The 22,821-nt window shown below is 37.6% G+C and overlaps 1 protein-coding gene across 18 annotated transcripts in view; it reads left to right on the top strand.

Annotated features, from left to right (window-relative positions):
- The window catches only part of CACNB2 (calcium voltage-gated channel auxiliary subunit beta 2), a 247,207-nt gene extending 224,553 nt beyond the window's left edge, over positions 1-22,654 (top strand). For 10 of the 18 annotated variants that reach the window (XM_038127523.1, XM_038127518.1, XM_038127525.1 and 7 more), the window contains 4 exons: positions 7,850-8,001; positions 8,729-8,824; positions 10,124-10,309; positions 14,951-22,654. In XM_038127523.1, coding sequence (XP_037983451.1) covers positions 7,850-8,001; positions 8,729-8,824; positions 10,124-10,309; positions 14,951-15,442 — 926 coding nt within the window. In that variant the 3' untranslated portion in view covers positions 15,443-22,654. Of the gene's footprint in view, positions 1-7,849; positions 8,002-8,728; positions 8,825-10,123; positions 10,310-11,716; positions 11,761-14,149; positions 14,195-14,950 lie in introns of all 18 variants that reach the window. The other 8 variants (XM_038127519.1, XM_038127527.1, XM_038127521.1 and 5 more) reach the window with 5 other exon arrangements.
- The last annotated feature ends 167 nt before the right edge of the window (positions 22,655-22,821 follow it).

The following is a 22,821-nucleotide window of genomic DNA, read 5'->3' as shown; positions in this document are numbered from 1 at the left end:
GTGTGCACCTAATCTGCGTGTTCTAACACAGACGTGTGACCATGGATGTAAAATGTGTCATTGTCTTTATGGTAAATTGATTGCCATCACGTGCCTGGGAGTGTTTATTTGCTTTCCATGTGCATATGCAGTAACCTGTCAGGCATTACATGCACCCAGTTTGCATGTGTAATTGAGCACCTACCTTTGGAAGGCTGTCTCTAAAAAGTGTATAGAGCCTCTATTCACATCATTAGGTTGATACCGTGAAGTTTTGTCTTCTGAAAATGAAATAGAAATGCTCAAAGAGATAGTTGTGGATTAGCTGTGCAAATTTCAGCCTTATGCATTTTTTTCCTTGATATTTGTGTAAGAAGGCAATTGAATGCTTGAAACTATGGTAACAATTTATTTGTTAAATATATACATATGTGTGTGTGTGTGTGTGTGTATACATACATACATACTGTATATTTTATACATATATGATATTACTATGTATTCTCCATGTCTGGTAATTTAATGACAGCTGTGACACAGGATAAGTTTCAAGTAAAGGCTTCCTCAACTATAAATCAAAGATAAATTTAAAAGAGTGCTAGCTAGGCCTCATAAAAATCCTTCATTACTTACAGAGGCCAAGGAGAAGGAATGCAAAATTTGGACTTAACCAAGAGTGCATTTCCTTCCAGAATGTCAGAGTTCAGAGAAATATAGTTCAAAGAAAATAAATGAGATGTTCAATGTGTTATGGAAAATCCTGATTGTCCCTTTATAATTTTATGTTCAAGATAGTGACAAATGTCCATAACTCTCACTCTCAAGTGTTAAATATGTTAACCTGGGAAACCCGAACCTGCCTTGAACCAGAATGCAGTAAAATAGCAGCTAAGAGATTTTGGGTTTTCATGAGGATGTAGCTATACTTCTTTTTGTCCACAAATGTAGAAAGAGTAGCATGAATTTTGTGAAGCTGTTATAATTTATCAGTCTCAAAAATCCCAAAATACTGTTTTAACCTGCTGGAACAGCCTTGATTTCTTTAACATCTGAGTTCGGAATTTCCCTAATGAATTCTTTAGGTAGTTGTATTAGAAGTTTTTTACTAACTTTCCAATATTCTAGCTTTCAAATAAATTTTGATACAGTATAGGCAAAGCATTTGAATGAAATTTCCTGAGTGTTTTCAAAGGGTATATGGGGGGAAAATTATTGAAATTAGAAATAACTCTTAGCAACCTGTTCTTATATTTTCTCATGGTACTATGCAGAAATATGTGTGATTGATAATTACATTGAAACAAAACATGTGCTCAAAAGAAGTAGTGTAGCAATGTCTTAGAATAATTTTTAAGGTTATGGATATCTTTGTAATAGACAGGATACTTGGATAGGTGAATAAAATATTTTTAGCTAGTTAGCTGTTTGTTTAAGAGTACAGTTTGCTTCCCTTAAAGCTATTTACACTGTAGGTTGAATTGATCAAGGTTGTTTTCTTTGTCCTGGGCTGGTGGAACTGATTAAGTTCAGCAGTCTGTGTTCCCATTTTATCCAAGACTAAAAGTTTGCGTTGTTCAACCAGAACACAAAGAAGTCTGGGTTCAGTTCTGTTCTCTGCTAAGAGAGGCATGGACTCATCATTTCCATCACCATGACAGGGCTATGATCACCTTTAGGATGGCTCTTGGTTGGTCCTGCTAAGTCTTACGCACTTTGCATAATAATTAAACTTTCCCTGGAGAAGGAACTGGAATCCATGTGTTTTGCCTCCCACTCTGAGCATCAGGCTGCAAAGTCAGAATCTCTCCCACTCAATGAATACGCAAATGTTTTGTGAGTGGCACACTATCAGCAGGAGGGGTTGAATAGCCAGGGATGGAGTAGTTCTACGTCCTGTCTGTGAGAAAGGCTGAACATTTTTATTTATGTTTGTTCTGAAAAAAACAACATACCAAGGGAATGCTTACTTGGTGCCTCTGTATGGACTAGATCTGTAAAAGCCTATAGCACTGCTCTGGGTAATGAGGCATGGTGCACAAATACCCAAGTTATTGCCAGCCTGACATGATGATATCAGTTCTGAACTATGCAGAGACACTTGCTTGATCCTCCGGACAAAATAAATGTTAGACTGCTTCTTTGCTCAGTTTTCCTATTACAATTACTCCTTAACAGAGTGTGAGGGAGCTGTGCTACTGAACGGCACCTTCTGAAGCTGCTGTGCTTCTTCCTGGCACTGTCATTTCGGTGCACCCTTGTGCAGTGCTCAGCCACTTGTGTTACTGCTGCAATCTGCTGCTTTCAATCTTTTCCATTCATAGGCCATTAAAATTTACTTCCAGTTTAAACTTGGCATGAGAAGCATCATTCCATGAATGTTATTATTTTGCTATTCCAGAGAAATGAGGCAGGAAGTAGACATTTTTATGTGCCATTTAGTATTTTTAAATGACACTATCTGTTTTATATTTTCACATAATTACAGTGCTGCATTTCAGGAGATGTTAGTCCATTATAAATAGATCTTGGTTTTGTTGAGGTTTCCAAAAATGACATTGTTTCTGTCAATACCACTTGGACATGTGTGTACATTAAAAGCCATCTGAATTCTGCCTAAACTGAGCCTCAGCAGGCAGGAGGAGGAAAACCCTGTATTCCTGCAGCACCTCACCCCACAGCTCCCCTTCAGCAGAGCCCAGACAGGAGCTCCAGGCAGAGCAGCAGAAATGCTTCTCTCCTTTCTGCCTTATCCCTTGCAGGAGCCCCATCTGTTAGGCATGAGTAACACATGCAGCCACTTTTCCTGGAAAATATTGTCATCCTCCCACTCCCACCCTCCCCTTTTTACGTAACAAGCTAGTGGCTAAGGTATTTGGTGGAGACCAGGGAAATCTAAGTATATTCACAAAACTACATTTAGGCTAGACATTTGATTAAAACCACCGGTAATCCAGGCATCTTTGGACTGGTTGCCTGAGGACTAAGCTAAAGCATTTGTTCCCTATGGCTTATGTTTTTCAAGATTTTTTCCTTCTTAGCTGGATATGCAGGAGCAGAGGCACAAAGCATTCTGCTCCCCAACACTGGGACACCCCGCGGTGTGAGTGGTGGGAGTGGCAATCCTGCCTGGAGACTGTGGGACTGAACCTCCCTGCCTGGGGAAGCAATAGAGACTGCCCAGCCAAGCCCCCGTCCACTCCCCACCTACCCGGAGCAGCATTGCTTCTTGAGGGGTGGAAAGAGGAAGATTAAAAGAAAGGGGCCAAACACTTCTATACCTGTGGGGTTTCTTCTTAGCTTGCTCCGCTGTGCTCAAACCCCTTGTAGCTTACTGGATCAGCCCAGCAGCGTCTCAGCCTCCTTGCTTTGTTTCCAGGGAGCACAGATCCCTGGAGCAGCCGGGGTAGCCTGCTGTGGCCTGCACTCTGCTTACAGCAGTACCCCATGGATACACTGGTGATTTTTCACTCAATATGAAGCATGCATATACACACACATGCTCACAAATTAAAATTTAAAATTTAAATTCTGTCAGTTAAGCTCATGATTTTGTTCTCATTAGAGACTTGTGTGAGCACAGCTCAATAATTATCACTTCCTAATTTTTTCTTTATTTTCTTGGATTTCAGGTATGACATTTAGCACAGTTGTTGGTGCAAGCCCTTCTAGGTGGTTTTAAGGCACTGGGATAAAAACTACATTTTTTTCTTTCACCTTTGTTATGGAAATCCTGAGGTTGCCCTAAACTTCTCATTACTTTAGTTATAGTCATGGAGTTTATTGGTTAATTATTTTTTAGAAACCATGCTTGTATAAAAGAATTAGCAAAAAAAAAAATCATGGCTACTGATAGCTATTCTCCTATTATTTTGAAATAATTTATAAAATTATTTCAAAGCCATTTGTGTAAGGTGTTGCTAATTATTTTGTATTGCATACATTGACAGAGTTGTGTTCTTTTCATTCCATATGTCTGTAAAATCAGCAGCCCTGTTTAAAAAAAAAACTAGAATGCTTTGTCTCTGTGCCTGTGCAGTTGAAATCATAATTTACCTATCTATTTCAATGAACAAAACAGAGCCACCAATACCATAGACAGGAGACAAGGTCAAATTTAATAGGATATAAAAGTTGTACTCTGCTCAGTTGAGAGTATGTGAATTTCACTGCTCCTTGTGAAGATCAAAATTTCTTCACTGCCTCTGAGCAGTATTTTGTGCTTCACTTGGACCTTTGCAGGCTAGATGCATGTCCATTTTGCATCTCGTCCCTCTCAGGGAACTGCTGTTTCATCAGGGTCTTGCTGAAACAAATTGCTGACAAAGCCACCGCTCTCTCACGCTGTGTCCTGGTGACTCCTGGCTGCTATGGATGAGCCCAGCTTTGCAGGAGGGCTGTGTACCACAGAGAATGTTCCTGTACCATGGCATTACACAAGTGACCCTAAGTTCCACCACAGTTCATGATGTTAGTAGTGAATTGACAGAGATAACGTGTTGTTGTGTCTTTGCATGTATTTTAGGTGAGATTATTGTAGTAGACTGGGAAAGATTTTTTCTTGGAATTCACTTGTGAGGTCCAGCTGGTGTAAAGAATGTTTGTCTGTGCCCATAATGGGATAAGTAATTTATTTGTCCTCTCATTGCACTGAATTTCTGTTCTAGGCAGCAGTGATATTGGTAATTAATATTTGGAAGTAAGTTTAAGCGTGCTGTATTTAAAATTCTCTGGGAGATGTGTACTTACTGTTTCTTAGAGCTGACTCCTTGTTGTATAGAATAAATAGTTGAGTGCTCCTGTCATTTAAAATATGTTCACTTTCTGGTTACCAAGGAGACCATATGAAATAGATTGTAAGGGTCACTTTAAAATTTGGTAGCTGATTTCTGGGTTTGAGTGTTGTAGCTGGGCTGTCAGCATTTCATGATGATCGTCACAGTAATTCTGATTATTTGTATGCCTCTCATTACGACTGGCAAATACAGTTTATTGGAGTTTAGTGTTATAACTTCACTCTTATGCCTCTTCAGTACATAAGAAGGGACATTATTATAAATAGATGGTATTCATGGAGGTGGAAAAATTGCAAAGCTATTACTGTGCTTCTTTGAAGATACCTTACTGTCACTGTTCTCAGCTCCCTATTTTAACTACCAGTGACATTTGTGTTACTATCCCCACATGACTTTCTGAGTTATTTGCTTACTTCGGACGAAAGTCAGATATAATTCGTGTTGAATGTCTTGTTGAGAAAGGAGGAGTTTTTACAGGTAGAGAATTTGGTTTTTGAGATACTGCTAAAGAAAAATAAAAACCAAAGCAGTAGCAGTGGATAAAGCCTTTGTCATCCAAAAAGAGAAGCTACTATTATGTAAGTAATTGCAACAATCTTGTAAAGTTGGAATTCAAAGAAGATTTCAAGCAAAGTGAAAGTTTTTCCAGAAGCTGAAGAAGTACTCTAAGGAACAGGAGATCAGGACCTCTTCAGCTATCCCTGTGGCACTTTTCCCATCCATTCCTGACTGAAGAGGTAGAGGCACATGTATTAGTTCACCAGTCATGCAGTGGAGTTCCTTGAACTTTTGTCCTATACTCAAGTTGAGAAAAATAGGTACTGAAATACATTTTAATTGGCAAAAAAGATCTCTCCATCTTCAGACTTAAGTGGAAACGATTGGTTCACAGGACCATAGTTACCTGCAGTTACTGCCCTGGGTGTGTTTCACAATAGAACATACCCTGAGGCAAACTCTGCCCTGGCAGAGGGCGTTTCAAAAAAGTATAGCAGGAAATCTAGTCCACAGAGATGTGTTCTCTACTGGCAGAAAAGTGCTGTGAGCAGTGTAGAAAATACTGCTTCCCCAGTCAAAATTGTGATACAGTGGCATAGAGACAGATTTTGCTGGTTATAAATTGTCTTGAGCAAGAGTTTTTTAGCAGTCTGGAATGGTCTTAAAATGATACATTAACTAATATTGTTATAGTGATTGAAGTGTTGAGCCTGGTTTGAAATTGCAGGAAAGCAATCTAAATTCATCATCAGAATAGCGTGACAAATTATCTCTAAAATGTTTATTCCAGTTGTCTTTTTGTACTTAAATTAGGGATAGATTATTGACTATCTTCTACTAAAACTCTGAGACAGTGGCATTCAGTGATTTCAGCAGTATCTCTGTGCCACAAAGTTGTAGAAAATGTAATTGTGAATGTGGCAAGAACCATCAGAAGTTCTGTCTTAAAAAATGTGATCCCAATTCAGACAGCAGCGGGACCACAGTGCTTTTATTGACCAGCAGCAAAGCATGCATTGATGTTTTCCATACCACACCATGGACATCTCACAATGTTCACTGCTGTAAAAGACTGATTGTATGTGCTCACCCAAATCTGCAGGTAATCACAAACAGTTGGAAGCGATCTCTAATTAACCCAAACCAATGTCCACCTCCTCCAAAAAAGGTTTTCATATATAGATTTTCTGATGACCATTTAGATGTTACTTTGTTTATAAAATGACCACAGCAATCACATATTGATTTGGAGCCAAAATACTAGCTGGGATGCCTTGCTCTCTCTTGGAAATTTTGCAACCTTTTTATAGTACCTGATTTATTCAGTTGCTATTCTAAGACAGAAAAAAAATCAATCTCATCATATCTCTTGAAAGAAACCATTTGATGTAGAAAACTCCCTCTCTAGCCAAATCAGGTAGGTTGTGTTTTCAAGCAAAAGTTAAGCTTTTGCCAGCATAATAGCTAAAAGGCCGGTAATGTAATTTCAAGAAACTCTCTATTAAAATTTTAGTACCTCTTCTTGACCTTTAAGTCTCTGTTGGTTGTCTTCTAATATTTTCTTTGAATGGACTAGATATTTAATCTAGTAAACTAATAATTTAGTTTTGGTTCATGAAGCATGCACAACCTTTAAAGGGAAACCTATAGGAATTAATCTTGTCTGGCCCAATGACTTTCTTTATAGACTTGCATAAATCACCTAGCTTTTCTAATTCCCCTGTGAAATCAGCCAATAGAAAGATCTGAGCAGAAAAATGTGATTTCATTTTAAAGATGATTTTGCTATTATAAGATGTAGTTTTGTTTCACTGGGGAATGAAGACAGTTTCTACACCACTTGTGAAAGCGGATGCAGCCCATCTGTCTTGGAGAGGTTTGCCCTGGAAAGTACTGCCATTCATGGTGCTGAGGAGCTGGGAGCATGACTACCAGAAGAAAAGATTATTTTCCTCTGGGAAAATCAGCTTTCCACAGCTCCTGGGATTGTAAGGAAGATACCATAGCATTATGTGGATTATTCAGTTATTTTCTCATATAGAAGTGTTTTACACATAATAGCCAAATTTTTAACATGGTACCATACTAAGGCTAGTAGAACAAAACTTGTTTTCCAGTGCTTTGATAAGTTGAAGTAAATGGGAAAGCAGTGGTTTCTACTAGTACAGTATTCAGTACTTCGTTACTGGGTAAGATTGGAGTCTGAGCTGACATTATTTACATGTAGCAGGTTTTTTGGCATATTCAGGTTGTCGTTTGATGCAGCAAGCATTTGTAGCCCTTTTTCTTATATACATGCTCTGGGGTCATGTCAGAAGGTGTTATCAGTATCTCTGCAGCCTGGAATAGCAGGAATTGGTGAGGCGGGGAGGCAGGCAGTGCCTGCAAGGGCAGCAAAGCTGGGGTTAAACGCCCTCATTAACGCTGTATTCATTACCCTGCTGTGCCAGGGATGTGGACGGGTAACAGCAATTCCTGCAACCAGAGAAGGAGCAACACACCAGTCTGCTATATTGTCGTGTTTCCTAAAGCTAATCACCTCTTAGTATTTTCTCTAACTCTAATTTTCTACTTTGCAGCTGAAGTTCAAAGTGAAATTGAACGGATCTTTGAATTGGCCAGGACACTGCAGTTGGTAGTGCTTGATGCTGATACCATTAATCACCCAGCTCAACTGAGCAAAACCTCTCTGGCTCCCATTATAGTATATGTAAAGATTTCTTCTCCTAAGGTAAATATTTTAGATACCTTCATGTTCTTTCTGGTTTTTTGGGTTGTTGGTTTGGGCTTTTTTTGGGGCCTTAAATGCAGATAGTCACATGTCCTCATTTAGGTTCAGAGCTATATATTGTTATTGCTTCCCCTTGGATAGTGAATCAAAAAAGTATCTGAGCTCTAGTGTTAACCAAAACCTATTTTGGATAAAATGCTGTAGCTCCAATGAGTTTTTTAGTTGGAATTGCACTTCCAGTATCAATCACATAAGTAGTGCTTATGGTTTTTTAAATCAAAATAATATGGAAATGAAAGAAGGATTTTCACTGAATGAGTATCAGACTGATTGCTAAACTTTAACATCTGATAATATATTCTTTCACTGTGTGTAAAAAAATGCACAGACCTTGTGAAGAGGCATTTGAAAGAGAAAAATTAATTTGTGGAAGAGCACTCAGGAAATCTAATCTTAAAAATTCAACTTAGAAACAAACAAAACCGGAAGCAGCAGAAAAAAAAGCAGGAGTGGAACTTTATATTGCTTGTAAAGGAAAGGAGATATTTGGATGTAAATGAAAATTAGCACATCCTGGATGAGGGAACACAGGAAATGTTCTTGAAGCCAGCAAATGAAGAATTTGCTCTGCTCATGTGAGCAGTTTTTAATGTAAACATTTTAGGTGGCTATATATGTCTATTAAGTCTGAGTCTGCTCATTTTTTTTAATGTCTTATTTTTCACAGGTTTTACAGAGGTTGATAAAATCTCGAGGGAAATCTCAGGCCAAACACCTTAATGTTCAGATGGTAGCAGCTGATAAACTGGCACAGTGTCCTCCTGTGAGTTACTGTTAATTTATGTCTTGTCTCTGAAAGGTGCCTTTCTTTTTAAGCACGAGGTTAATTACATAATTTTCAGGAATGTTTGCCCTCTTCTGGCCATATTTAACTATTGCTTTTTGCAGAACATCTGTGGTCTCAGGGCTCTGCTTTAGGGTGCAGGGGAAAAAGAGTCCTAGTCACAATCAGTTATTAGGATGTGTGCTGGTACAGTCAGTGCTTCAGTAAACTGAACATTTGCTTTGCTTGCTAAGTTTTAGGGGGTTATTGGTTGAAAAATGAACCCTCTTGGTGACTGTCCTTTATCTCTGGTAGTTTAGAGTAAGGCAAATGGTTTGAGTAGCTCCTCTGGGGCATCTGTCAGCATGGCCCACCACTGTTAATGTTCTTGGTCAGGGTTTTGCCAAAGAACTGAGTGGTACTGTGTAGCTGACAGCTCTGCAGTTCTTCTTCAGATGTGCACTGAAGCAAATTCTCTCAATTTCCACCTATAAAGTGGAGGTGATGACACCCCAACTGTGTTTTAAACCTGGCATGCATTGCTGCCTGCGTACTCAGCTGCCAAGAGTATGGATAAGGAACCAGAAGATCGGAGTACAGATCAGTTGCAGATATAAATTGCCATAGTTACAGAGCTGAGTGAAGAGAATGTTTTCATGTTCAAGCACCTCAGTTAAGCAATGCTTAAGTCCCCAGGAAGTCAATGAAGAATGCTGGAGATCTGCATAGGCCCACAAAGCTGCCTTCTGCTCCCTGACCAGGGAGGAAATGGATAAAATTCACCTCCTAACTTTAGGAGGCTAAAATTAGACTCTGTGACTAATCTCTTACCTAATATTTGTATGACACTACAGAACTGAATGGTCTGTATTCTTATGGTTGTTAGTTATTGGTCATAGTTTACCTTAGTTTTCTCTTAGTTATTCTACAAGGGGACTGAATCCCTTTCTTGCCATCCCATTTTTTCAATAGTGAATTGTTCAACATTTATCCCTTCTTTCTGTGTATTTAAGATTTGTTCAAGCTGCTTCTTCCTGTCTTCTTTGACTGTTTGTGCATTACTGTGTGGAAGTCACAAGGCCTTGCTTTAGCAAATATAATATTAGTGCTAGTTATGATTACCATCTTTTTTATCCAACTGCATTCAGAAAAAACAAACAAAAAAGCAAAAAAGGTAAAATATCTTAATACAAGTACTAAAAATGTGGTTATTTTTGATTAATGTAAAGCATGATCAATGTCTCCTGCTGATCACCCTTTACCTGGTGATTATTCTCACTAAAACCTTTTCTTTATCAGGAAATGTTCGATGTAATTCTTGACGAGAACCAGCTTGAAGATGCTTGTGAGCACCTTGCTGACTATCTGGAAGCCTACTGGAAGGCCACACATCCACCTAGCAGCAACCCTCCTAACCAGCTTCTCACTCGCACACTCGCAACAGCCACTCTTCCTATTAGCCCGGGTCCAAATATTAATTTACAGGTACAGTTTTTATGCCATCTCTTCTTTTTCTTCTGTCAACTTCTTCTCCTTCCAAAGCACAGAGTTAGGCTGATACTAGAATATGCTGAATATGTTTTCCTGTTGTTGATAGATTGAAAGCTTTTTCAGCAGACATTCACCCAGTATAAAAGGAAAATGCAAGCATGTTACTGTTATTGCTATTGTATTCATAGTAGCATGTGTTTGTGTATTGACTAGGGGGCTGGTTTTGATTCCAAGGACTGAGCTGGCCTGACTGAAAACATATGTTGATGTGAAATGGAATACTTCAAGTTTTATTGTGCCCAGGATACCGCTGTGCCAGTAATATGTGTACCAGCCACAAGCATTTTTATAGCTGGCCGTGTGTAATTCAATCAGAGGAATAAAACTAGACTAAGACTATGCACATTCCAGCCTCTGGTAACTTCCTGACTGATGGGCACACTATGGCTAATAGGCAAATCCTGGCCCCAGAGGCCTTGCATGACAAACTGGGTTATGTACAGGGCAGATCCACAAATGTTCCAATCTTCCCACAGGCTGTAGAGTTGTAGAGGTTGAGGATTACTGACTGTAGTAGTAAAGACTCAAGGTCAAAGTGGCCCTTCCAATATTTTGTTTGTTCTTTTATTCATTGGCCATTGCTGTGAAAAGTACAGACTTCCTTGAAGCCAAACTCTTATGTCAAATCCAAGTCCCACTGTATGTTGCAGAAAGACCTTGAGATAGGCTCCATGCTCTGAACAGTGAGGGCACCCTCCAGGGACCTGGCAAAAGCAGGCTTTATTCCTGCCTTTGCACTAATGTGCCTGTTGATACGGGCATATTATGTCCCCGCTCTTCTCCTTTGACTTTTGGTTTGTATCATTTTATTGAGGTGTTCAGCATAAGGAGATGCTTTCCTTTGGATATGTGTTGCATGGTATGAGATGAAGTGTTTAAACTACTTCACTACTTCATTATAAGTAGTGAGTGACTCCTTGAGGCTGAGAAGTACACCGAGGGGGATAAAATAGATCTGTCCCAGATCAAATAAAGGCTTACTACATCTAAATTTCTACCTAAGTTCAATATATGCCCATAAATTACATATATATGCAAGTTATAATTCATATCTTTGGCTAAGAAAAACACTCCCTTTTAGGAAATCAATAGGGAAAAATGTATCTGCACCCAAATTAAAATGCAAATAGTTATGCTCTTTTTTATGGTTTTGCAAAATAATTTTTTGTGTCAAATAATTTATTTCCCATTAGAAAACCACAGACTTGGCAGGTTTGTTCTTTAACAAGAAAGATTTCTTTAGCGATCTTGAAGGGTATCTCCTTGTCTTACATTCAGATACAGTTGCAGGAAAAGAGACTGTAAGCTATAGCTCATTTCTGCCTTTTTTTCTGTCCTCAGAGCTGAAACACCTTGAAAAAATTGTGAGCTGGAAGAATTTCTGAGTATGAAATTCAGTATTGTTGTGTGCAGCCTTGCTAGATAAACTTCCTTTGCTTTGTAAACTTCTAAATTATTTTGCTCAAGTTTTTTATGCTTTTTGAGTGTGGATTTATAGCTCACATACTCATTGTATTAACCACATTCTCTGGAGGAACTATGCAGAGTTTTAATAACACTTTTCTGAATGCTGTGCTGTCTCCTTACAAACTAACAGATTTTTATTTTAAGGACTAAAAATGAGGGTGTATTTGCAGTTTCAAAGTTTGTTTGTATGTTCTGCTAGTACAGAAGTGTGAATCAACAGGGATCCCTTATGGAACATAAAACTTTTCCGTTCCTTTGGTTTCATTTCCTATGATACATCTTCAGCTGACATCTCATACCTGAGCTTGTCATTGCCTTGGCACAGAGTGGGTCTGCTTTTTAATGATGGTGGCTGAACCCATTCTTTCAACAATGTTAAGACCCTGTATTTAGAGAATTTAAAGTCTATGCCTGTGCTGTTTTTCTGGACTGCTCAACAGGGAAAAGCCACCAGTTGTTTGGTCTGGGGGAGCCACGTCCGCACTGCAGAGCATTGGAGTCATCCTCTCCTGGGGCCAATGCAGTGCCCCTTTGCCATGAAACATATTTTGGGTTTGTGCTTTTTAAGTCCCCAGTGTACATTGTAAGGAGGGATTTGTGTTGCCAGCTGCCAGAGTGGCATTTTTACAGCATGGAGCTGCCTGTATGCATTGCATGGCACGAGGTGCTTGAAGGCGTGAGGCATCCTGGGATGGTTTGAAATTAAATAGGCAAAGACCGAGACAGAGACCTTGTCTGTCTGGGGAGAGCTTCAGAACAAACTTGTGTGGAAATTGTTGGAAATAACTCCATAAGGACCGGAGCCACCTCACACACATATGGTGCAGGTGATCAGGGACCACTGGAAATAAGGAGCAAGGCAAATTCACTCAGTGGACAAAGGCTTCTCTGTCCTCTTTCAACCTTCATAAACTTCTTTCCAAGAACCCCTACTTCTTTGAAAGTACAAACTGAGTACTGAAATAGGATTATCTCAAACTCTTTCTATTTTAGACAAAAAACCTTACGAAATTGGGCCATAAAATTCCTGCACTGAGAATCTGTTCCAAATCAGAGCCCAAATTTGGTTATGAACCAAAAAGCCAGATCTAATCCAGATCCAATCTAATCCAGATTCAGGCATTACCTGTAATATTTAATTGAAGTTACTGTCAATTAATTTGCCCATAAATCCCAACAGCCCTAACACTTTTCTGAAATTGCAGGTGTTGGTTCTAAACTTATTCATTGTTTCTTCTCATGTGCTCATCTTAGCACAGGAGTCGCATCTGAGCTTGTAAGAGCAGCAGTGTTTCCAATGCAGGTTCAAATTTTGCATTTGTTCTCAAACCACAGCACCGACAGATTTTATTAGTCATGATTATGTGTAGGTACTTGCATTTGACCACATGAGAACTATAGGGTTTCACATGTGTTCTATGTTTATGTGCCTAAAAACCAGTCATGGTGATGAACTGATGAAAGTTGCATTTACACGTGCAAAGCAGGCATGTTTCTGCTTTGGACTCTTTTGCTTTTCTTTAATTTCATTTAAATTCACCTCTGTTGAGTCATTTCACTTCACCTTGAACAGATCTGTTCCTGTTTACAATTATTATATTCCTTTCTGGCAAATCAGAATCATCTTGACAATCACAAAAGCAAGAACAAATAAGAAATTGGACTGCTATTCCTGTTACCTTGTTCTCATCTATGCCATTTGTTTCAAATTAGAAACCCACCTCGTCTCTCAGATGTTTACATAATAAAATGTTGTCTTAGAAAATTAGGATTTGTCAAATTTACCAAATTGCTGATTTGAAATATGCTGCTTTTTATAAGTTTCTGATTAAATACAGATTATTTTCCTTTACAGTTTCCTGCAATTTTACTTTTTGGGTTGCTAGGAAACCCACCTGCCAGGATCTGTGGCTGAAGGACAAAATTTCCTCCTTCCCCTAGCTCTTTTCCACAAAATAGAAAGACAGAAAGAAGATATGTCCATGAACTGCCCTGGGGGCAATCCTTATTTTTAGACAACTGCGAACATAGAAGGCCAAACTTAAGACTAACTTTGGTATTCAAAAGAGTCTCACAAACAAATGCCTATACAACTCTGGTAAAATCTACACTAATTTTGTGGCAGCAGAGATGATTTTGTCTTGACATTTTTCATCTGATGTGAGAAGCGTAATTCAACTTCAATATTACTATTAAAACTTTTGCAATTAAGCCTGAAAAGTCCTTGGCTGAAGTTTGGCAATAATAGCAGGTTAATGTAATGAAACCCCCAAATGAGGTAAATAATGCCGCTTGTTCATTTTGCAGTGATTTCAAAGCATTTATGCGGGTGAAGAGTAGGTTTATTGCCTGGTAATTTTTATTTCGGTCTTTTAATAGCAGTGGTGTGTTAGGAAATTTTGTATGTGATAATATCACTCTCCTCCTGCTTTTCTTGGCAATGGGCTGTATTCTAAAGCTCTTAAAATTATGAGGTCAATGTTATTTTTTTGTTACCAAGAAGAAATGAAATTATTGCTGAGAAAACAGAAGGTCAGCGATACTATTAGTATATAATACAAACTTTATTCATACCAGATTCAATACCTTTTTTTTCCTTAAAAAAAAGTTCCTCTTTAAGAGCCAAGGTTTTGTACTTTGGTTCTTTGCTGGAATCCACCTCCTCAGCCCTCTAAAATCACTTTCCCCTAGCAGCTGTTGCCAGACAGCATCTGTAAACTCTTAACTGATATATTCCCTCTCCTAGCATGATATCTCCTCTCAATTTTTCTGCACTTTGTCCTGTTTCTGCATGCTCTCTTTTTCTTTGGAAGGTGGTGACAATTATTGCTAACTGGAGCAGTCAGAAACATCACAAGAAATGAGAAAGTGCCACAGAATAACCCAAGCGCCACCCTAAATTCTGATGAGAGTAAAAAGAATTGTTTGTATTATAATACTGAATTTTCAGTAAAAGTGGAATACTAATGGTTTCTTTCCTAGTTTAGATTCAAAGTGGATTGTTCTGTACTTGAAATTTTATTGGTTTCATGGTACTTTCTAGTTGAATTTGATATTGGGGGAAGCTTTTCAATGTGTACCTCATGACCTTACTGCTGGTTCTGGTAGCAGGGATCTCAAGGAGAGCAGAGGAATGACCATTCGGTCCCTGAGCGCAGCGGTTCCCACATCGAAGAGGAAGCACGGGTCGAACCCATCAAGAAATCCCAGCACCGCTCTTCCTCCAGCCAGCACCACAACCATCGCAGTGGTGTCAGAGGCCTTCACAGGCAAGAAACTTTTGACTCAGAAACACAAGACAGCAGAGATTCAGCTTACGTAGAGCCAAAGGAGGACTACTCACATGAGCATGGTGACCACTATGATTCTCACAGGGATCATAATCACAGAGACGAGTCCCATGGGATCAGTGAACACAGACACAGAGAGTCCCGGCATCGCTCGAAGGAGAGGGACCGCGAGCAGGACCACAATGAATGCAACAAACAGCGCAGTCGTCATAAATCAAGGGACCAATATTGTGACAAGGATGGGGAAGTGATATCGAAAAAACGTAACGATGCAGGAGAGTGGAACAGGGATGTTTACATCCATCAGTAACTATTGCCTCTGGCAGTCTTGTGTTTCTTTGAAGTCTTGTAACAATGTCCCCTGAAAATATCTTGGGTTCTTCTTTGCAGAACATATGGTATCCTTCTGTATGCTGATTTGTATTGCTGTTGCTTGCATAGCAATAGCATGAAATAGAATATTCATATACTTATTTTTTTGGTTAGTGCTATATGAATTAGTGTAGTACAACTGAAGAGTTTCTCATGTTGTACTATGACATTTTTCAAGCTGTTTTTGGTAGCTGCCACTTGAACAATATCTGTTGCCATCAAGGTGTTGTTAGTGTTTTTTTTTAAAAAAAAGGTACATTTGATGTTTAATAACTTCCCATGTATTCAGCAAGCCAGGATCAGCACATAAAAAATCTAAAACGTTTTGTCTGCTCTGATTTTTAATTTGTATGCACTTGATTTGCATATTGATTTAAGCACCACTCTGTTGCTTGTACCTCTGGTGGTCTCCGTATGAAGACAGAATTCAGTCTTGCCTTACACACAGGGGATCATGGAGTCAAAATCTATTTTCTATGTACTGGTACTGTGTACTGTATATACAGTTTATAAATGTTATTTCTGCAGACACCTTCTTACTATATAAGTTTGATCACACTGTTTTAGAGTCCTAATGCCAAGTCAGCAGATTTGCTTTTGAATTACTGGCAACTGGAACTAGCCTCACTTAGGAAATCTGTAACAGTGTTCAATCTAAATACTTTTTCTTCTGTAGCAGAAAGCTTATACTTATTGTAAATATGGATGAGTGCTTGAGATAAAGGGTGTAACTCTTATACCTTATGCTGTCCTTGCAAACCAAATTTTGCATTTTAAAGTTATGGTAAAGATAATGAACTTACCACTATAAATTTTTTTTCTCTGTTCAGGTCACAATATTGCAATGGGCACAGCTTAATTTTTGTTCTACTGTCAGTAAGCAGAGCACACATGTTGGAGGTGTGTATGTGAGTGGGTGGGTGGTGGATTGACGTTTGTGTGCGTGTGCACATTAGGCAGCAAACTGTGAGAATCTACTGAAGAAAACAAAGGTTACTCAAAAGCCCAAAAAGTCTATTTCTACATTCTGTCTCTTAATTTAAAAATCCAAATTGCATTCAGGGAATATGAGGGAATTTACTGACCCAGGTAATTGGGAAAGCATAAATCTGCTGGCTCTTTGTTGAGATTCAGGAAAGTAAAAACAGGCAAATGTTACTGTGAGTTTCACTGGAAATGTAAAATCTTTGTGTTTTAGAGTATTTGTTTTAGTAAGAAAAGTTTACACAGCTTGTGGAGAGTTATTTTGTTGGAAAATAAATTTTTTAGCTTCTCCACTTTTTCTACACTTGCCAATTCTCTGCATTCCCACTCTGCAGCCAGCTCACTGCTTTTCTTTCACCAAAGCTGTTGTGCTGCTGCTGAGAGCATAGAAAAATGACTGTGACTCTGTTAGGAGCTTTCTAGAAAAAATGCATTGAATTCGAAGGGAGTGAACACAGTTTGTTTTGCACTGAACACCTGTTGCACTGGTAAGTGGGGGGAAATTCTCTATTATTTTTGACTCCAGGTTCCATACCCTCGCCTAGTGTAAAAGCTGTTCTGCATCACATGTAGTCTTTGTAGTACTTGTATTAATGAAATACTTTTTGTATTTCCCTGTAAATAGCACATTATATAAAGACTGTAGTGTGATAATAATTAGTTTAGCTGGAAGTTCTTTTTATTTATTATTTCAATTCTGGGAATATCAGCATTGCCTGATTTTGAATATCATTTTAGTGAAATGGATAAGATATATGGCAGGTGCATGCTTTCTCCAGTCTCCTAGCCCAGCATCCAAGAAACTCGCTTAAACATTCTCTGCCCTTCCTCTCCTACCCCTCTCCCTGATGCTTTATAAGCATTTTTACAACAAACTAAGAGCGGGAAATTCAGCTGTCAGTTATCTGGCCATTCCTCCCAGTGCTGCTGACTGTTGTGGTTATTCAAGGGTAGGTTTTGGCTCAAAGCATGAACTGTGGGAAACACAAAAAAAAAGGTTATTTTTCTAGAAATAAAATTCTCATCATTTTCTAAACATCACTCAATGGCTTTGTAGAGAAAGGAAGAATAGGTAAGTAGATCTGTTGTATTACTAAATGGATATAGAAGAGTACATAAACTGGTTTTTGATACAAGAGAATTTTCAGGGTATCTGTAAAAAATTACATTAAAAGACTGTTGTTTGAATCATATCAGATCACATGTAAGTGAGAAGAAAATTATATTGTCTTGCTCTGTATAGCCTGGCTTTAGCTAATTTACCTGCTGCAGTAAATGGGGTTGCTCCCTGCAACTCATGACAACTGTGTCATCTAAGAAGTGATTCCACTTCAACACCTTGAATATTTTGTTCTTTTATTTGCTGAGGTTTTGATTGGGTGTGGGGTTTTTTTGCTTTGTTTGTTTGTTTGTGTTTTTTTACTTTTGCTCCAGAGAGTGTTTATTTTTCAGCTTTCTTAAAGTATTTTTTAAGGAATGTTTGGCAGACTTTCAAAGCACTGAGTAGTATATGAAAACTATGGCATAGGCAGTTGTGTATAGACAAATAAATGAGAAAATAAAGAACATAGTCCAAGCCCTAGTATTTAAGTATGGCTTATATATTGGTTCATGGAGTATAAAGATAAAAAAAAAAGACAAATCCAAATCCAATTGGTCATAGAATTGTGTTTTATATAGTGCTGCTATTTATGTATAGACAACATACTACCAAACACGTGTATTTCTTAGGCAGACTCACTGAATAGGTTTTATTAGCTGAGATACTTTTTTTTCAGTTTCTGTTTTAAGAGTGACAAATCATTTGTAATGTGAGCTTGTACTACATATATTGCACAATACCACCTGCCTGCTGAGCACTACTTTGAAAAGCACTTTAACAGAGTTATGTCAATAAGAAGCTTTAAAAATACTCCAAGTGGAGGACATATCAAAGATTATTGTGATGAAATGTCTTTGCAGAGTTTTGCCATTAGAAGGTTTAATATTGGTTGCATTAGGATACTAGTGAGTTCATATTCTGTATCTGGTTCCAGGGGTTTTGAATCTGAGAAATGGTAGAGGTCCCAGTGAGCTCCAGAGTCTTATGGATGTGTGGTATAAAACAACCTGTAAAATTTCCATTCAAATGAACTAAAAAGACAATAAAACCAGTGAAACGGAAGGAAAGGGAGGAAGATAAAATAGTTAAGCGATATGTAAGTCTGGGCAGCTCAACTCTATTTTTCTAAAGAATTTCAGTATATGGAGGGAATGGGATGCATTTTAAAATCTGCATGTATATGTTAGATGTTAACCTTATTTTTATGTGATTTTTCAAATGACTATACATCAGTGCTGAGTAGCCTTAGTCTATCCTTTACCAGTTGTCTAGTGTCACACAGATGTCATGGAAGAAAGAATTCTCTTCCAGAGGGACTGGAAGGACATGACAATAAAAGTCTCCAGACCTGCTAAGGGACAGAACAGTGGGGAGGAATAAGCAAACAGGTTTGTGCACAAAGGCAGCATCAGTACGAGTTATATGCTGAAAACACTATTTTTACTAAATTGATCTATAAATTACTGCCTAGAATTTAAAGAATTCTTCTAGAATGCTCATGAATTCATATTCTGTATCTGGCATCAAGAGTTCAGAATTTGAAGCGAGTTCCATAGTTTTTGCTTCTCAAGGAATAAAATTAAATGAATAGTTTCTCATAAGGCTCTGGACCTATTTAATGAAGATCAGTTTTAAAGCCACAAAGAGTTTCAGTGGAGCACCTCTTTTCACAGAAATCTGTATACTATTAACCTATAGCCCTTATTATAAATGGAGGATAAGAAAATGAAATTCCACTCACTGAACCCTGAATAAAGGGAGAGGCCCATTTCTACTTTTCTCTGCATACCTGATTACTCATCCTATACACGCAGTTCCTGCCCAGATCTAATACACTGCCCCTTAATAGTTTGTCTTTTATGAATCTGTTAGCTATTACCATTTTTAAGCTCTGTTGGTTTGTAAAGTCATGCTCACATTCTGGGACACCTGCAAAGGTTTTAAGGGGGTCCATTATCATTCCCTCAGCTGGAATGAAGTGAGTGGTCTGACTGCTTTTAATCAATGGATGTTCAAAGGAAAAGAGCTGGTGTAAACCACCTCCTGTGTTTGTTAGTTACTAAAGCCTCTTCAAAATGTAGTTTGATTTGTGGTTACATTTGACCTCTGATTGCTTTAAAACATCAGGCTGAAAGCTGTTTTCCAAATGTTTTTGACTTTATTCTATTCCATCCATAAAAATCGAGCACATTGCAAAAAACTTTATTACAAAATCTAAACAGAGAAATTATTTTTCTGAGTGTAATACAACATTTTCTGGTGTACATTTACTTATATTTATTACTTTATTGCAGGTCTTTCACCAAAATCTTAGTTCTTCTATCATCTGTAAAATATGTGGATGCCATTTTTACTGTGAATGTTTTTAATCAAATGTTATTCAATCAATTTTATTGCTAAGCAATTTGTCTGTAATTTATTTCCCCACTTTTATATAACAAACTATTACATATGAGCTTACAGTAGTTTTATAGACAGTTTCTTTTTATAACTTACCACCCTAGAAATGTATTCCTACGCAGCCCCAGAAAAGGTTTATATCAGATATAACAGAGATTAAGCAGGTCCTTTTAACTCATCCATATTCTCATTTCCTCCTTTATTCTTGCCACTTTTATCTATCATGCATACCTACTCTGCAATGAATTCTAGCAGTACAAAATTGGATTTTCTCATAAACTTCTTATTCATGAACAATCAAACATAAAAACAAGGTTCTTTTTATTTTAAACTGCCCACTCTAAAGTCATTTCTTGATTGATCACCCTCACTAGCCCATTCCTTAAAAAGCATATGAAATCCTGTGATCAAAAAAACTGGTGCAATCTGTGACACTGAAACAAGAAAAAGCTGTATTATAATTTCATAATGTATGAGGCTGCCTATTTTAGTGTCTTTCTACTGACCAAGACAGATATTTAGATTTGGCACTATTACTAATCATTATTTCTGCAAATAGAGAAAACTACTTTTCAGACTTTCTTAACGACAGGATCTGATTGCATGCCTGATCTATCTATTTTGTAGGTTTAATCTTTCATTATAATGACAACAACTTTTTAAATTTAATATATAAATATCTCATATATATATATAATATATATAAATATATTCCATTGTGCTTCAGCATCAACTGGTGAAGCACAATGATTCAGTATATAAAGATTATCAGGAAAGTAATCATGTGATATGTTTAAAACATATCTACACCATCCATCAGAACTGTGTCAATGAGGAAGTATTCCTACCACTTGTAAAGTCACAGTAAGATTGGAATAGAAAAAAAGGGCATCCATCCAACTTTAGTCATCTAACTTAGCCACACCTGTAGTGAGAGAAAGGATGCTGGCTCCTTCAAGGGCTGGCGCTCTTAATTGAGTTTCTGTTCTGACCTGCCTGCCGAAGTCACTCCCCAGTTCCCAACAGAGACAGGGCCCTCGGGAAACAGCTCAGGCCAATCCCTTCAATAGCTGAGTGCTCTTCTAAGGCTAGCAGTTGACTTTTGCAGAAACAACCCTAATAGCTAAAGTTCATATATCAGTATTTTTTTCAGGTGAAGTTTGCTTTGCAATTACACTGGAATAAACTAAAAGTTAGTTACATTTTCTTCCCACCCCCAAGAAACCTCTTCTATAATATCAAGTGAGGTCACCTCCTTAAAATGCCTATCATCCAAACCTAAAGGAAGTGGGAGATGTCTCAACAAATATTCCACTAAAAATTCAGCAATCTTAATTCTTTCAAATTCAGCATTGCACAAATCCTGCTACTGAAACTGGAGGTAAAGTTCCTTACTTTATATGAATACACAGACTTCAGTATATAGTTTATGTGTGCTGATTAATGTTTACAAAATTTCTATAATCTGCAAAAAATAAAATGCTTTTTTACTATCACTGAGTTAAAGATTTCAACATGTTCCTACAATAAAAGATTCATCCCTTTTGTTTCCAGGTAATCATTTTCACAATATTTAGACTAGAAAGATTATAGTATGAACTTACATGACTCTAAATAGGATATCTCACCAACTACTGATGAAACAAAATTACTTTAAATTTTCTTTAGACATGGTGTGTTTGTTTAATGGCAAGGAATGACCAACAGAAGTAGAGAAGCAGTAGACAAGAATTCCATTTTCCTATCCTGCTAAGATAGGCCTTACAGAGGATGTACTTGTCAACCTTGGCAGGACAGAAGAAACATTTCGTTTTTATTCAAGAGCAGTAGGAAACATACAGTATCAAAACATTTATGGAAAATATAAGTAAACAACCAGACTACCGAGAAAGAGAATTGTATAGATGGTTTTGATTGCGAGCAAATACAAAACACATTTCTTACAGCAGAAAGACTAATGATAAAAGAACTATTGCTCTTTTTAATCCAACCAAATAATTATGTGTGAAAAGACAGACTTTTTCAGATAATGCTTTTTAAAACTGGAAATTGATGAGTGAGAAGAAAACACCAAACACACACAGATGTCAGTTTCTGTTTTTCCTTGTCCTTAGCTTTCCTTCTTTAGTGCTATTGTTAGTTCCAGCAGGACTGAGAATACTGTTCAAACTGGAACTGCAGCAGAATTTTCAAATACATCTAACATCTTTTAAGAAATTCAAATTATTTAAACTTTGAGCAATGTAGTAAAGCAGTTTTCATTAGCATGCTTCCCCAGTTTCAATTATCATGATTTTAGCTGGTGATGCTTTCTAACCAATAAAAAGTTAATATCCTTAGTTGTTTGAAAGGTGATTTGCAACATTTCAGATGGTATTATGCATTGTTTTCTGTCTTTTGATATATTAATCATAACTGTAGCCCCTTCTGTTACAAATGTTTGATTTTAAAACTGTCACTTGTCAGCCAGTCCAATAGGCTATTTCAGAACCAATACAGTTTATGCATGGGAAGTTTGATGTTGAAACAATATTTATTTACATTCCCAGAGTGAGATGGTTTAATATATTCATGCTGCTATAAAAGACATGCTACAAAGCCTAATCGTATTTTGTGTATATACTATGTGTACAGAGAATCTTGCTTGTATTAAAATAAAAGAGATATGAGGTTCTAAGTATCAATTTATAAAACAGTTCTTTGTAAATATCGCAATGTTTTGAGAAGCACTATTTAAGGAAACTAACTATTGGTAAACCTCCATAGAAACTGCCCTTTCCAAAATTCATTGTAATAGTCCCCATCTATTTTTTTATGTTTGCATTTTATAA

The sequence above is a fragment of the Motacilla alba genome, chromosome 2 (assembly GCF_015832195.1).
Source record: "Motacilla alba alba isolate MOTALB_02 chromosome 2, Motacilla_alba_V1.0_pri, whole genome shotgun sequence".
Classification (NCBI taxonomy): domain Eukaryota; kingdom Metazoa; phylum Chordata; class Aves; order Passeriformes; family Motacillidae; genus Motacilla; species Motacilla alba.
This window is presented reverse-complemented; position numbering and strand designations above follow the sequence as displayed.